This window comes from Suncus etruscus, chromosome 1, assembly GCF_024139225.1.
Source record: "Suncus etruscus isolate mSunEtr1 chromosome 1, mSunEtr1.pri.cur, whole genome shotgun sequence".
Classification (NCBI taxonomy): Eukaryota; Metazoa; Chordata; class Mammalia; order Eulipotyphla; family Soricidae; genus Suncus; species Suncus etruscus.
This window is the reverse complement of record NC_064848.1, coordinates 62,158,446-62,176,070: the sequence shown is the minus strand read 5'-3', so window position 1 is coordinate 62,176,070 and position 17,625 is coordinate 62,158,446. Positions and strand designations below refer to the sequence as shown.

Below are 17,625 nucleotides of genomic sequence, written 5' to 3'. Positions count from 1 at the left end.
CATGTAAAGAGTCTGGCATGTAAGGAAAACATAAAAATTTTCTACTCAGTTAGCAGTTTTTGAATAGATAACAACTGATGAGATTTAAATGAGACAATCAGGTGACTTCTGTCTTTAAAATGACTCTGTAGAGAGCAGGAGTGTAGAAGGAATAATGCTTGTCTTACACACAGCCCACCCAAGTTTGATTCTCAGCATCCTAACAGTCCCCTGAACTTCAAGAATGATCGCTAAGCACAGAGTCAGGAGTAATTGTGGCCCCAATATCCCCAAATTTTAAAATTAAAAATAAGACTCTATAGAGCCAATGGTCCTCAAACTACGGCCCGCGGGCCACATATTGTATTTATTCCCATTTTGTTTCTTCACTTCTAAATAAGATATATGCAGTGTGCATAGAAATTTGTTCATAATTTTTGTTTTTACTATAATCTGGCCCTCCAACAGTCTGAAGGAAAGTGAACTGGCCTCCTGTTTAAAAAGTTTGAGGACCCCTGCTCGGATAGACTGAGTTAAGCTGAAAAACATACAGGAATAAAGAAGCAGCACAATTATACTTTTAGAGAAGGTACACTTTTCTTTTCTCACAGAAAAATTGGTAGCTTTATCAAAGAAGAACTGATAATCAGAGGTAAGAAGAAAAGCAATTGGCTACCCAGAAGCTCATCAATGCTGAATCCTGTAATATAGGAAGATACTAAGATCATACAAACCACGTCAAGAGCAAAATGTTCCCTGACAAAACAGGGCCCCTGCTCAAGGAAGATTGCTCAGACCAAAGAGATTCTATTCCTGTCTGGAGGATTCCTTGCCCATCAGGAACTTTTCAATGTCTTCTGCCATCTGTAATTTATGTTCTTTGTCTTCAAACAAGCAAATGACTCTTATCTGAAACAAATCTCACTCTTCTGCTCTGACCCACTGACCTCCTCAGTTAATATCCTACTTCCTCCTTTCATTGCTTTCATTCTTTCACTCATATTTCACAGAGCAGATACTGAGAGGTAGAGCTTGGCACAGAAAATATTTGTTTTACATAAAGTTATAAGTAAGGGGCTGGAGAGGTGGCGCTAGAGGTAAGGTGTCTGCCTTGCAAGTGCTAGCCAAGGAAGGACCGCAGTTCAATCCCCCGGCATCCCATATGGTCCCCCAATCCAGGGGCAATTTCTGAGTGCTTAGCTAGGAGTAACCCCTGAACATCAAACAGGTGTGCCTCCCCCCAAAAAAAGTTATAAGTCCTACATAACATTATTATATCATAAATAAAAATTGAACATATTTCTGTAATTCCAAAATATTATATAATAAATTTAAGTTAAACTATTTTAATTCTTGCAGCATGATGTTTAACCCAACAACTCTAGTGAATCTAGAAATATTTATTAAGAGTTTTGAACATTGGTGCTTTCTTAAGCAGCACATATACTAAGAGTTTGAGTATTGAACAGTATTATAAGCACCAAGTATTCAGGGTAAGCATAATTGATACCTTATTTTTGTTGTCTAGTATAAAATATCACACTTGAAAAAAATTTTATGGTTACACTCAGCAGTGTACAGAGTTTAATCATGGCTGTGCTCAATAATGACTCCCGGGGGGCGTTCTTGGGGATCATATTCAGAGTGCAATATCTGTTCCTGAGTTGACTGTAAACAAGGCAAATGCCTTGAAGCCCTGTCCTGTACTAGTTCTCTGGCTCTTACTCTTGCTACTGCTGTGAAATAAATTTGCAGAAAAATTAATTTGATATAGTGTTTTAATACGGCTATAATCTCTAACAGGCATTTAAATGAGCTGAGTCACCATCTTGCTTTACAATTAGAGGGCATCTTGCAAATCTTTACAAGTTCATAGTATTACCTGAGAGACGTTTTAATCCTAGTTAGGAAGCATTTTTAGTTTTAGGCCCAAATCAAAGCTACTCTTGAAAACTCCTCAAAATGGTGATTGAAGCCATTAATTCTCAAGTGCCAAGGCTATGACTGCACTCCCACGATGATGAAAGAAAACCCTTATTATGAACAAGTACAGTCTCTGTGGAACTTGCTTAAAGAGGCTGAGTCAGAAAACTTCAGACCTACGGGAAAGTTTCCCATGCAGTACAATGAGGAGCCACAGACTTTTCATCTAAATTCAGTTATTCACAACATTCTGTTCGAACTCCCTTTACATAAACACACATTATTATTGCCATTATTTTGAGGACATGTTTTATAATTCATTACAGACATGATTGTTCATTTCTAAAGCTCCCTACGAAGGACACCTCCTACTCCACCCTCCAGTAAATTCTAAATGATTACATTCAGGATTGTGGCATTGAAGTACTAAGTTAATAAACAATTAACTTTATTCAAATTTCACTACTCTTCTCACTAACAGGCTTCTTTTTATTTGTTTTAGTTTGGGGCACACCTGGTGGTACTCATCATTCTGTGCTCAGGGATCACTTCTGGTGAAGCTCAGATGCAAGACAGGCATCTTATCAGCTGCACCATCTCTCTGGCATTGTGTTCTATTCGTTAAATTCCCTTCCCATCTCCCTTTTTCTATTGTTTTGATGGCCAAAATTGCACACACTTGTTGTAGTCTGTGTTGAGAATGAACAAGTGCTTGCAGTATCCATGCACACACTCAGCTGTGGTGTTCTGAGCGGGGAGGGGGAAACAGACTTTTAGGTAAGGTGTTCAACAGAGACTGTGATCTTTGGTCACAGTGCTCTCTGCCCACAGCTCAGTCGTTTTCAGGTGTAGAGCTCAACTGGGAACACTGCACAGTGTTCACACCAGCCTGGCAGTTTGCCACAGATCACAGATTCTTGCAGTGCCAAGCCCAAGCAGCAGAATTGCTGGGAAAGAGCTCAGTGCCTATGGCAGGGGACACCAGAGGTCAAACTTGTGACCTCATAGCTATAAATCAGATGCTTCTGCCACTGAGCCACGCAGAGAGGCCTCTTTGTCCAAATATCCCTCTTCATAACAATCTTTTTTTTAAAGTTCTATGATTCAGTCAGGATTGCATGCTGCATTGTGGTATCTCTTCAGTTTTCTTTGGTCTGGAGGTTTCTTAGCCTTTACTTTTTGTAATATTGACATTTTGGGAAAGAGTTCAGGCTGTTGCTTGGAAGAATATTGCTTAATTTAGGCTTTCCCTATTGTTTATGCTTTAGGTTTTACATTTTGGGCAGAAATCCTCCATGTTATTCTCTTCTTTTCTTTTTTTCCTTTATGGTTTTTGGGTTATACTGGTGGTGTTCAGGGATTAACTCCTAGCTCTATACTCAGAAATTACTCTTGGCAGGCTTGGGGGACCATATAGGATGCAGGAGATTGAACCAGTGTCAGCTGGGTGCAAGGCAAACACCTTACCCACTGTGCTATTGCTCTGGCTCCTATCTGCTTCTTTTCTGCACATTATGGAAGCAAGCATGTGCCTCTTTACTACACTACTGCTGCTGTGAATTTAGTCACTTGATCAATATTTTCTAAAACAAGTTTATTTAGTAAACATATACACAATTACAATCTCTCAACTATTATGTAAGCTTACCTGTTCACACACATCGCGGCACATCTGATTATCTTTTGAATGACTACAACACAAAGCACCTAGGGAGAAAAAAGAGACACCTGATGTTGCCCATCTTAAACAAGATGCTTCCTTAAGCAAAATTTATAAAATGTTACTAATTGTAACTCAACAGACCTTTACCATGTCTCTATTATAAGCCAAGGACAACTGATACCTTTGAGGACATGATTCCTGACTTTGAGAAGCTTGTAGTACAACAGAGAAGACTGCCACATAATAATAGTTATGTTCTAATATGCCAGAATTCTGTTATTTTACTGCTGAAGGGGAACATGTCAGGCACATGTTAGGTACTATCTGGCAGAGACTAAGGGGCTATGTGTGACAGGAATAGAACTCAAGGTGTCTTGGATCATAACCCTCACCTAGTACCAGCATATTATTAAACCTGCTGTATCCGTATTCTCATTTAATTCTTTCAATTACCCTATGTGCTGAATTATCATTCCTATAATATAAAGCTAAGTGAGACAAAAAAATGCTGTGATTTTACTTTGGACACATTGAATTTCAGATGCTTATAGTTTGTCCAGATGTCAATTCTAGTAAAGTCAAATCCGCAAGTCTACATTGCTTATGAAACTTTTCTTTAAATGTTATTAGTAATTATTCCTCAAGAGAAAATATTTCACCTTCAAGTAAGCTAAGAAATTAAGACTGAAGAAAGTTAGAGAAGAAGTTTGCTCTCTCCCTCTCTCTCCTCTCTCCCCTCTCCTCTCTCTCTCTCCCCTCTCCTCTCTCTCCTCTCTCCCCGCTCTCTCTCTCTCTCTCTCTCTCTCTCTCTCTCTCTCTCTCTCTCTCTCTCTCTCTCTCTCTCTCTCTCTCCTCCTCTCCCCCCTTTCCCCCTTCCTCCCTCCCTCTCTTACACCTGGCTATGTTCAAACTTATGTCTGACTCTCTTCAGATATCACTTTAGGAAATTCTTGGGGAACTATATGTGGGGCTGGGGATTGAACCAGCATCACTGCTTACAAGGTCAAGGAAAAAAAAAAAAAAAGAAGTTTACTGTAGAATTTGTGATACCTTGGGCCTGGAGAGAGCACAGCAGCGTTTGCCTGCAAGCAGCCGATCCAGGACCAAAGATGGTTGGTTCGAATCCCGGTGTCCCATATGGTCCCCCGTGCCTGCCAGGAGCTATTTCTGAGCAGACAGCCAGGAGTAACCCCTGAGCACCGCTGGGTGTGGCCCAAACCCCCCCCCCCCCAAAAAAATAATTTGTGATACCTTTAATGTGTCAATACATATTATTGTTTTCATAAAAGGGATCTAAGTAAATAAATTTCTCAAAGCACAGAATAATTTCTTGATTCCACGTTTTTTTTTTTTTTTTTTTTTTTTTGGTTTTTGGGCCACACTCAGTGGTGCTCAGGGGTTACTTCTGGCAATGTGCTCAGAAATTGCTTCTGGCTTGGGGGACCATATGGAAGGCCAGGGGATCGAATTGCCGTCCATCCTAGACTAGCGTGTGCAAGGCAAATGCCCTACCACTTGTGCCACCACTCTGGCCTCTTTGATCCTACTTTTTTTCTTCTTCTTTTTTTTGGTTTTTGGGCCACACCCGGCAGTGCTCAGGGGTTACTCCTGGCTATCTGCTCAGAAATAGCCCCTGGCAGGCACGGGGGACCATATGGGAGTCGGGATTTGAACCAATGACCTTCTGCATGAAAGGCAAACACCTTACCTCCATGCTATCTCTCCAGCCCTTTTGATCCTACTTTTTAAACTTTAAAATGATGATTTGATAAACCTCAAATTCAAGACAAGGAGAGACATTGCCAAGTGGCATTATAAATTAAGCCAGAGACACAGACTGCACAATTTTTTTTATTTTTAACCCCAAATGCACCAGTAATATAATATAGCATGGTTCCTTTTCTCATAGGCACACTAAAATGGGGGAAATCTTATATATAGAAACAAGTTCTTACCTAATAGGGATAAGAAACCATAAATTTTTTAGTGCAGAGGTGCCTCCCACCCTGAACATTAGTCATGTGGACTTGATTTAGGCCTCAATCAATCAGATATCGAATGTCCACTCCAAATCCTGGATCCTAACATTAGAACTGGCATAGTTCCCTGAACCAGCACCAGGAATCAAACTCCCGTGGGGAAGCCCTAATACCACTCTGGCACCAACTTGCTCCAGGGTAGGTTCATCTGACATCAGGTTCCTGATGATGAGGAAACAACAACTTGATCTAAGGGCAGGTCATCCTACCTCACCACCTAATGGTGAGATGAAAGCAGAAGATACTCCATCCTAAGATCTGTGCAAAAACCAAGATCTCTAATTACAGAAGACAACCACAACTGAACAAAACTTTTCCTGGGACCATAAAGAAAGACTTTACCCTAGGCTTCATCCTAGGATCTGTGCAAAAACCAAGATCTCTAATTACAGAAGACTGACTTTGACAACAGCAATTGAACAGAACTTCTCTTGGGACTTAAAGACCTTGGGGTTGGACAACCAACATGGCTGGAGACTGTAGTTGGTCTTATGACAGTATATTTCATGGGTGGAGACACCCTGTATCTCTTAGGCCAAAGAAATTTCCTTTCTAATTTCCCCCAATGTTTACTGAGTCTATGCAAAAAAAAAAAAAATCTTGCCACACTTGTCCCCCCTTTTAAATAGATATCTTCTAAATAGGGACTCCTGCCTTTTTCAAAGAACCTTAGAACTTAAATCATTTTGTTCTGCTTCATCTTTCTATATCTTTCTACATATTGAGAAAAAAAAGGGGGGGGGAGGATGGGACTCAGGGGCCAAGTAGACTCAAGAGCATTGAGTAAAAAAAAAAAAAAAGTCCGAACTAAATACGCAAGTCACAAGTCAACAATAGAATCAAGAGAACCAAACTATAACAAGCTAAACATAAAATGGACCTGTTATGCTAGTAGTCCAGGGCAATAAGGGTAGAGGTAGGATGCATGCTGGGAACTATGATGGAGGGAGGTCAACACTAGTGGTGGGAATGGCCATAATTCACTGTCACTATTTGCCTGAAATACAACTATGAAAGACTTGTAATTTATAATAATTTTAATAAAAAAAGCCAGAAAAAGTCATAAATTGCCATATAAACTCATAAAGAGACAGGGGCAAATTACTATTCTAGAATAGATCAACTAAAGACCATTTCTAAAGAGACAGCAGGGGGATATTTGATCAAGGGCTGTCTAGACTACAAAGTAATTCATCAGGGAGATGCAAATCAAAACAACTATTAGGTACCATCTCACGCCACAGAGATTGGTGCACATCACAACGAATGAGAACAAGCAGTGCTGGCGGGGATGTGGAGAGAAAGGAACTCTTTTTATTGCTGGTGGGAATGCCATCTAGTCCAACTGTTATGAAAAACAATATGGAGATTCCTCAGAAAACTGGAAATTGAGCTCCCATATGATCCAGCTATACCACTCCTAGGGATATACCCTAGGAACACAAAAATACAATTCAAAAATCCCTTTCTCACACCTATATTTATTGAGTGCTATTTATATTTAGCCAGACTCTGGAAACAACCAAGATGCCCTTCAACAGAGGAATGGCTAAAGAAACTGTGGTACATATACACAATGGAATATTATGCAGCCATCAGGAGAGATGAAGTCATGAAATTTTCCTATACATGGATGTCCATGGAATCTATTATGCTGAGTGAAATAAATCAGAGGGAGAGAGACACATACAGAATAGTCTCACTCATCTATGGGATTAAAAAAAAAAGACATTATTATGATAATCCCAGAGACAATAGAGTGAAGGGCCAGAAGTACAGGCCCATAAAATGAAGCTCATCACAAGAAGTGGTGAATGCTGTTAGGGAAATAACTACACTAACAATTAGCATGATAAAGTTAATGAATGAGAGAAGTAGAATGCCTGTCTCAAATACAGGCAGGGGTGGGGAAGGAGGAAGATCGGGGCATTGTGGTGGGAATGTTTCACTGGTAAGGGGGTGTTCTGTTGATGACTGCAACCCAACTACAATCATGCTTATAATTATGGTGCTTAAATATAGATTTTTAATAAAAAAGAGAAGATATAAGAAATATTTTAAAAAGTACAATAGCAAAAAGAGAAAAGATGAAAATACTACATTTTAAGCAGCAAGATTTAATATACTGGTTTACATAGGAAAATCTGCAGCCATCTCTTAAAATGTAATCAAATATAATTTCAGCATATAATTTTTTTTTTTGGTTTTTGGGTCACACCCAGCATTGCTCAGGGGTTACTCCCAGCTGTCTGCTCAGAAATAGCTCCTGGCAGGCACAGGGGACCATATGGGACACCGGGATTTGAACCAACCACCTTTGGTCCTGGATTGGCTACTTGCAAGGCAAACGCCGCTGTGCTATCTCTCCGGGCCCCCAGCATATAAATTAAAGCAAAGTTAGATCATATAAAATCACTAAGTTTCAGAAGGATAAAAAAAGTTCCTTGCTTTTTAAGACTATAGTTACTGTCTAGCAAGTTCTAATTTGAGGGAGGGCCACATCAGCTCTGAGGTTTTTTCAACATCTGTCCTGCTATGCCACATAGGCATTCCCTACCATCTAAGATGCAGTCAGTCTTGTTCCATATTAGATTAGGAAAAGGGATCTGAAGCTCTAGGGTAGCTCAATGATAATCTGCCTTGCATATAAAAGCCTGTGAGTTGGATCCCAGGTACTATCCTACATGTGGTGTGATCCAGACAGCATTGACTTTTGGAATCCCCAGCACCACACCCAAGTGCTTGTTCTCTGAAGCAGGGTAGCACATGTGCAACCCCCATCACAGCAGCACAAAGGAGAAAGGAAGGGGAAAATAAATCGTGTTAAGTCTGAATGGGCAGGCAATGGGAAGAAAAGGCTTTCCTGTGAGATGCTGAGCTGCTCTTCTGAAGCCCTCTGGAGTCTCTCACTGCCACTGCCCCTCTGACACAAAGGTCACAGGAGGCAGAAAATCCTGCTGATATTGCGCAAAGATAACTCAGGGAAACATGTGGTCCCAATAAGCACAGGCTTAGCAAAAAGCAAACAACCAAGCAGACACGAGCATGATTTGGGCCGAGAATATTTGAAAAACAGTTTGTGGAGCAAAGTTCTATTTGGAACAGATATCAAAAAACATGTTATAATTAAATTCATAGTGGCAAAGGTTTAAAAGCCATATATTTCTCAGTGTAATGGTGATATCCAGGAGTGATTCCCCAAGTTAAACATTTTATAAAGAAGTACTTTATACACACACACTTACTTACACACGTACACATACACTCACATACATGTACACACACTCACGCACACACATACTTTGGAATATAGAAGGAAAGTGATCTCCACTTCCACAATCCTGCCAGAAGCTGTGTTGATATTTTGGCATATTTCCTCTCAGTCCTTCCAAAGCAAGCCTTCTCAGAGTTGTAACAAGACAGGATTAGAGAGGACAGTGGAAAGTTCTCTGGTAGTAACTCACTTCCCCCTCCCAGCCAAGCATTCTTCTGTAATAGCACATTTCCTCCTTCCAGACCACCATCACCCTCCTGGAGGGGGCTAAAGTGCCATCATATTTTCCGTATCTTATATTAGTACACATATTTTTCTTCCTTTGAAACAAACAAACAACTTTAATTCTGCATATTTTTCAAGAAATAAATGTTTACAAGATCAGAGAAACAGCTCAATGGCCAAGAGCAAACTTGTAAAGCAGGGGGGCCAGGTTTGATTCCTGACACGGCATGACCCCTGGGCATTGCTATGAGCAACCCTCACAGCACAGACTAAAGGGAAATCCTAAGTACTGTTGAGTGATACCCCAAAACAAAATATAGAAAAGTCTGCAAATAAATGTTAATTTAAATACTTTTTTTTGTTTGTTTGTTTGTTTTGTTTTGTTTTGTTTTTTGGGCCACACCCGGCGGTGCTCAGGGGTTACTCCTGGTTGTCTGCTCAGAAATAGCTCCTGGCAGGCACAGGGGACCATATGGGACACCGGGATTTGAACCAACCACCTTAGGTCCTGGATTGGCTGCTTGCAAGGCAAACACCGCTGTGCTATCTCTCCGGGCCCAATTTAAATACTTTTATTAAGAAAGGGAAGAAGGGGTGAGAGAGTGATAGTACAACTGGTAGGTCCCTTGCCTTACATGTACATAGCCAACTGGGGTTTGGTATCCATCACCACATATGATCCCCCAACAGCCTGACCCTGAGTGCCACTGAGTCTAAGTCCTAAATACTACTGGGTATGGTCCTAAAACAAAACAAAACAAAACAACAACAACAAAGGAACAACAAACAAAGGGAAGAGGGCACACAGAGATGCAGCCTCAGGAATCTCCAAAAGCAACCATCCATGGTCAGAGCAGCATTGCATCTTTGGGCCCGTACAATGAACCATTATCTGGTCTAGTTGTTTGAGAGAAAAAAAAAAAGAATAGGAGGAAGAAATTAAAATGTAATTAATGTGGCAATAAAGATCTTTCTCTCTTTTTTTTTATGAGCTATGGTAATAGATTAATTGCATCATTTAATTATCACAGGGCAAAAACATTGTCCTTGGTCTAATGCTTTCTAAAGAAGACAAAGAATTGTAGAAATGTCTTATTTTTTTTTTTTTTAGCTTAGTACTATATTAAATGGCTCCCAGGCTGGGGAGTTTCTTTTCCTTTCCCCCTTTACTTTCCAATAAAGCTTACTTTCAAAAAGTAAGAAAGAAAACATGTCTTGTTTAAAAGTTTATTTTTGATTTTTCAAAATCAAGAGACTATTTTTTCAAAAAAGCTTCAGATTCACAGCAAAACTGACTAGAGTTTCCAATATACTTTCCTTTCACTTGTCACCTGCAGGTTTGCCCATCAAGAAATGTTTGGTTTTGGTCATTTGATTCTAACATGTTCTTAAAAAAGTTTAAAGTTCTGCTTATTCTCATAAAATGGAATTGTACTGATAAGGGCAAAAATAGTTCAATTCAAAATGGAAAGATACTTCATGATGAAAGTTAAAAAGAACAGCTGTTACTCTCATTAAAGACATGAATATAGCATTTTGCATTCTTTTTTATTTTTGGAAAAGATGGATTTCAGCCACACCTACCACTGCTTAGGGGTTACTCCAGGCTCTATACCCAGGACCCTTGTGGTCCTTGAAGGACCTAGGTTGGCTGCATGCAAGGCAAGTGCTTTACTGGCTCAATTATCTCTCTGGCCTGGTCCCGGCATTCCTATTCAAAATCTTTAATTATTAAATTAACTTTAAAAAGCTGACTCTAGGGGCCAGCGAGGTGGCACTGGAGGTAAGGTGTCTGCCTTGCAGGCGCTAGCCTAGGAAGGACTGCGGTTTGATCCCCCAACGTCCCATATGGTCCCCCCAAGCCAGGGGCAATTTCTGAGTGCTTAGTCAGGAGTAACCCCTGAACATCAAAGGGGTGTGGCCCAAAAAACCAAAAAAAAAAAAAAAAAAAAAAAAAAGCTGACTCTAAGGGCTGGAGCAATGGCATAGCGGTAGGATGTTTACCTTGCAGGTGGCTAACCCAGGATGAACCGCAGTTCGATCCCCCGGCGTCCCATATGGTCCCCCAAGCCAGGAGCGATTTCTGAGCAAATAGTCAGGAGTAACCCCTGAGGACCACCAGTTGTGGCCCACCCCCCCCAAAAAAAAAACAAACAAAAAAAAACCCTGATCTCTAAAGGGCATGGATATTTGGCATACTGTGGCACTAATGTAACTGAGAAATATGGAAGCTGAATATCCAATAAACAGAAGTATCAAGCTTGGCTGCTGCTTTGGGTAGTGTGTACACATAAAATTGACACATGAGAAAAAAAAATACATGTGCCAGCAACATGTACACCAGAAAAATGTAATCTTTAAGACCAATCAACTTAAAAAAAAAACCCTAATATAAACTTAAGAACAGTCATGGAAGTATAAGATTTTGTTTTGTTTTGTTTTTTGTTTTTGGGCCACACCTGGTGACGCTCAGGGATTACTCTTGGCTAGGCGCTCAGAAATCTCTCCTGGCTTAGGAGGACCATGTGAGATGCCAGGGATGGAACCCAGGTCTATCCTGGGTCAGCTGCATGCAAGGCAAATGCCCTACCGCTGTGTTATAACTCCGGCCCTGTAAAAGTATAAGATTTTTATTTATTTATTATTTTTTAAGTATAAGATTTTTGAAGATGGATTCTGCCACAGAATTACACTCAAAAGCTGTAATTCAATTTAGTTAAGTCATTATTATTTCTTTTCTAAATAAACTAGAGTCCCTTTAATGTCCTCTCTCCCTGCCCCCCCCCACCCCCGGCCACGGGCCCTGCCCCTTAATGTCCTCTTACTGGGTTACTGAAATAGTCACATACACACATTGAGGGCAAACACTAAATTTGAACTGATTCTGGTAAAATGTCATTCTAAGTTAAAAAGAAAAGATATGCTAATAGCAATTACTATTACTTTTATTATTTGTGAATTCCTATTTTAAATCAATTTTTTATTTTCAAAATAGACTGAAAAAATGACAATCACTTTAAAATTATAAAAACTGCAACATTAATTTAATGTTGAGTTAATAACCCTCTCTCTCTTTCTCTCTGTTTTGTTTTTAGGTCACACCCAGTGGTGCTTAGGGTTTATTCCCCTGGGTCTGCTTCCATTTACCTTCCATTTTACCATACTGTTTGATCTGCTTATTTTTCCTGAATTACTACTACTACTCAGTTAGTCTACTTTCTCCACTGCTAACTTCATATAAAGCTGTTAAAAGAGCAGATTATTTTCACTTTATGTTCAATTCCAAATGTGACTGCCAATTTTTTTTTAACAGATTTTGTGATTTCATACTTCTATTTGCTGGCTTATAACTCTCCCTACTTCAATTCCAATTCTCCAATTCTCTCGGCTTTTAACAAAGAACACCCACATTAACCTTGAAATCACCCTCCTGGTAGTAATACTTAACCTTCTTGCTAATTTAAATTCCAAACCTCTTCCAAGGTCTAAATTCTATCTCAAAGGGCTGGAGAGATAGTACAACAGGTAAAGCACTTGCATATAGCCAACACAGGTTCAGTTCCTAGCATCCCATACGATCTCCATCACCAGGAGTGATTTCTGAGTGCAGAACCAGTTCAGCTGCATGCAAGGAAGGCACCTTAGCTATTGTACTATTATAAACTTCTAATGCCCATTTAGTACAGTGATCAGCTAAAGGATTTTGAGTTATAATTTCTTTAAAATGCCCTTTCCATTATAAAAATCATACCAACAATTTTATTTATTGCCCTAATCCATATTATAAAGTGACCCAACCCTCACTTTAGCAAGTTATGTTATGGTGTTTGTCAAAGATAAATTAGATTAAAACACAATTCAGACACAGAGGTATGCAGCCAGCTGGTGGGTATACATAGCTGACCTCAGCATAAGGCCAGAAAGAGTTGAGGCTGGAAAAGTTGAAATTTTATGGTATATGGGAAGCATAAGTAAAAACAAGCTAATTGTTGGCAAAAGACAGCACAGAGAGATTCTGCTTTAAAAGGCACTAAAGGCAGGAAAATGGGTTTAGATCCTGGCAGACAAATGGTTCCCACAATAGCCAGCAAGGTTTCTTGGCACTTCTTGGCTAGGTACTATGGAAACAGGCCCAGTTCCTGAGCTACCTTGGTTTTTGGTTTTTGTTCCTTTGAGGACCAGTCAAAAAAGCCTTAAGCTATTCATCACTATGAAATATAACAGTAAAACTTATTACTCAAAGGTAAGTCCTCCCCTTGGATGCTAATAGCCAGTGTTCTCAGATTTCCTCCCCACTCCAGCCTGCAGACCTCCACTCTATAAAATAAGGGAGGGAAAGGTATGGCTGTCACTTCTGTTACCATAATCCCTTCATTATTCACACCATTGAGTCTCCACAATTTCCTGCTTGGATTACTACCTGCCCTCCTCTTCACCCTGCTTTCACTCTGACAATACCACAGCTATCCCATCCCCAGTACCCAGAATTTAAACCAGTGGCTTCAACCATTTCACATCCACAGATTAGCACAGCCATGCCTGTGTGCTGGTCCTAGGACCTTTGGTTAACAACTACTCAAGTAGACCAGTGGTTCTCAACCTTTTAAGACCGAGGACCAGCACTGGTCTTTGAATCAGTGGTTGAAAACCATTTACGTAAATTGTAAATTGAGTAACACATTTCATATTTACACACCTGCTGGCTTTATCTGTTCACAGACTAAAACTCATGCTCTTCACATGACTTTTTACGAGGCCAAGCCCCAGCCAGGTCCAGCCTACACACTTGCTCTATCTGTCACAACCACACTGACTTTCTGTTGTTTTTGCTGTAGGTAGGGTTCTCTGCATTCCCGGTTCCTACCCCATCCTTCATAAGAATACAACTTCCAGTACCTATGAAGACTTGACATCCTGGATAGATCTCCACTCAAGCCTACCTGCAGTGATTCTGAATGCAAAACCAGGAATAACTTTTGAGTATAGCTGGGTGTGCCTCCAAACAAAACACAGAAGCCTCGGGCCTGGAGAGATAGCACAGTGGTGCTTGCCTTGCAAGCAGCTGATCCAGGACCTAAGGTGGTTGGTTCGAATCCCGGTGTCCCATATGGTGCCCCGTGCCTGCCAGGAGCTATTTCTGAGCGGATAGCCAGGAGGAACCCCTGAGCACCGCCAGGTGTGGCCCAAAAACAAAAACAAAAACAAAAAACAAAAAAACAAAAAAACAAACAAACAAAAAACCAGAAGCCTCTCTAGAGGCCAGAGTGATAGAACAGCCTCTAGAGCACTTGCCTTGCATGCAGATGACATGGGTTAGATCCTTGGCATACCATAAGGTCTCCAAGCACTGACAGTGATTCCTGAGTACACAGGAATAATCTCTGAACATCACCAGGACTGGCACCAAACAAAAACAAACCAAAAAGAAGCATTTCTAGCCATCACCATGTAAGGAACCACTATCTTTCTGATCACACAATTCTGTTTTCATCTGGCTTTCTTTACAGCACACTCAATACTACCAGAAATCATTTTATTGATCTGCTTATTATCTATAGTTATTCCTCTAATAAATGTTTTTTGAAAGCAGCAATTTTGTCCCTAGAATGATATCATAGCTTTTGAACAAACCCCTCTTTAAAAAATCGTTTTAGGTGTGGTTGATAGGTGAAAAATATGACAAATGAAAGACTAAGTCTATGGAAGCAGGACATGGAACAGTGTGCTGTATGTCTTCTATCATCTGGCCTGGTACTGATTCCGACTTATTCTACAGGATGGGCCAAGAGACTTCTTCCAGGGGATCTGCTTCTGATTACTTTCTTCCAGGCAGCCCTTTGCTTTTTATGACTTAAAATCCATTACCTTATTTTTCAAGACTCCAGTCTATTACACAATTTCTTGAATGTGAATTTATTGAAGCCTAGCCTTTAATGTTACATATTTCCCTCTTTTGTTCGATTATAAATATCTTAAAAAGAAACAGTAACTTTCAAAGGCCATGACACGCAGATTCTGAGACTGCAGTATCCCAACCTCCCTGACCTGCAAAGAAACTTCTCACCAAGTGAGAAGGACAAGGATGGACAGGGAAAGGACTCTGGAAGAGAAATGTAGAACTTTTCCAGGACAGAGGGTGTGGCCAAACCACAGGAGAATAACACCAACCAATTAGGGGCCAAAGAAATAGTACATTTAGTAGGATGCTTGCCTGCATGTAGTGACCTGGGTTTGGTCCCTTGCATCCTATATAGTCCCCTAAGCCCCACCAGGAGTGATCCCTAAATAAGCTGGATGTGGTCAGAAAAAAACAAAACAAGTAACACCACCTTCTCTATCCTCCCATTCCCATTAACCAAATAAGAATAAAAATCTCTAAGTCAAAATAGAGAAAACAGAGTCTTATACTAGTCATATACCAGCAACCAGAAGTACCTATCATTGGCCTGGAGAAGTGACATAAGGGTGGCTAAGGAAGAGGCCTTTGCTGAAATACAACTGAATATGGTGTCCTTAATTTTGGTTAAGATTAAAGAGCATTGCCCACATTTGCTTCTGTCTTCTATATTACTCATTGTCCTTTATGTAACTATGGCTTTTATTTTTTTGCCTGAGATCAAACCCAGGTTGGCTGAGTTAAGGCAAGTGACCTAACAATGATATTATATCTCCAGTCCCAAGTATTATTTTTTGTATGTAGGGCACAGAGGATAAAACCCAGGACTCACATGTACAAGACATGTGTTCCAACACTGAGTTGTATTCTTGACCTCAATGTTGTTTATGTAAATAATCAGGAATATGTGCTTCCTAGAAACTCAGTACAAGGGACAATGAACACTTTTTTAAATCCTTAAAGTATAAACTTTTGCTTTTTTAAGGAAACAATATAAAGTTTATATTGTGAACTTTGAGATTGGGAAATGATTATGAAAGAAAACATCAAAATCAGGGCTTTTATTGTATTTTAGTTTTTAGGTCACACCCAGCAGAGCTCAGAGGTTACTCCTGGCTCTGCACTCAGAATTTGCTCCTGGTAGGCTCAGGGAACCATATGGAATGCCAGGAATCGAACCGGGGTCCATCCTGTGTTGGCCATGTGTAAGGCAAATGCCTTAACACTGTGCTATTACTCTGGCCCCTAATTCAGGGCTTTTTGTTTGTTTGTTTTTGGGTCACACGTGGCAGCTGAACGTTCAGGGATTACTCCTGGCTCTATGCTCAGAAATCACGCCTGGCAGGCTCAGGGGACCATATGGGATGCCGTAATTTGAACCACTGTCCTTCTGCATAAAAGGCAAACATCTTACCTCCATGTTATCTCTCCAGCCCCCCCTATTTTAAATCTTTATTTAAGTACCATAATTACAAGCATACTGTAGTTGGGTTTCAGTCATAAACAGAACATCCCCCTTTACCAGTTCAACATTCCCATCACCAATGCCCCTGATCTCCCTCCTCCTCCTCCTCCCCTACCTGTATTTGAGACAGGCATTCTACTTCTCTCATTAACATTGTCATGCTAGTTGTTAGTGTAGTTATTTCCCTTCCAGCATTCACTACTCTTTGTACTACTTTTGTACTACTCTTTGTGGTGAGCTGCATATTGTGAGCCAGTCCTTCTGGCTCTTAACTCTATTGTCTCTGGGATTATTACAATACTGTCTTCACTTTTTTTTTTTGGTGTTTTTTGGGTCACACCCGGCAGTGCTCAGGGGTTATTCCTGGCTCCAGGCTCAGAAATTGCTCCTGGCAGGCATGGGGGACCATATGGGATGACGGGACTCGAATCGATGACCTCCTGCATGAAAGGCAAACGCCTTACCTCCATGCTATCTCTCCGGCCCCTTCACTTTTTTTTTAAACCCACAGATGAGTGAGACTATTCTGTGTCTATCTCGCTCCCTCTGACTTATTTCACTCAGTGTAATAGATTCCATGGACATCAATGTATAGAGAAATTTCATGACTCATCTCTCCTGACGGCTGAAATGAATAAATGAGGGCTTTTTATGTAAATGTTTTCCATTCTGCATTTGGAGAGCTTTTTACTCAATAAAGTTTTATGCCTCTACTGTTTATAAAATAGTAGACCTGTTATATAACATAATTAAATCAATCAACCATTTACTGATTAAAAATCATACAATTTAAAAATAATTAAGTTTTAATGTTACCACAGGAGGTTGTAATTCACACCTTAATCAAAAGCTAGGACCTATACGGCCCTTCTCATTTCAGCATTTTCTAAAACATCTAGTGTCTTATTTGTTTATTTATTTATATATTTTGGTTTGGGGTCACATACAGTGGTGCTCAGGGATACTTCTGCACTCTGGGGTTATTCTTGGTGTGGCTCAGGAGATCACATATGGTATGGGGCGATAGAACCTGCGTAAGTCATATGAAAGACAAGTACCCTACCTGCTGTATTATTTCTCTGGCTCCATAAACACCTAGTGTTTTAAATTTTATGAAGAAAAAGTACTATGGTAATTCTTACGGTAATTTCACTGACAAAC

At 40.2% G+C, this 17,625-nt stretch overlaps 1 protein-coding gene across 1 annotated transcript in view; it reads right to left on the bottom strand.

Annotated features, from left to right (window-relative positions):
- RECK (reversion inducing cysteine rich protein with kazal motifs) overlaps positions 1-17,625 on the bottom strand; it is an 82,367-nt gene that overhangs the window by 59,216 nt on the left and 5,526 nt on the right. Inside the window, exon 4 of the mRNA XM_049772428.1 lies at positions 3,551-3,609. Within this exon, the coding sequence (XP_049628385.1) occupies positions 3,551-3,609 (59 nt within the window). The remainder of the gene's footprint in view (positions 1-3,550; positions 3,610-17,625) is intronic.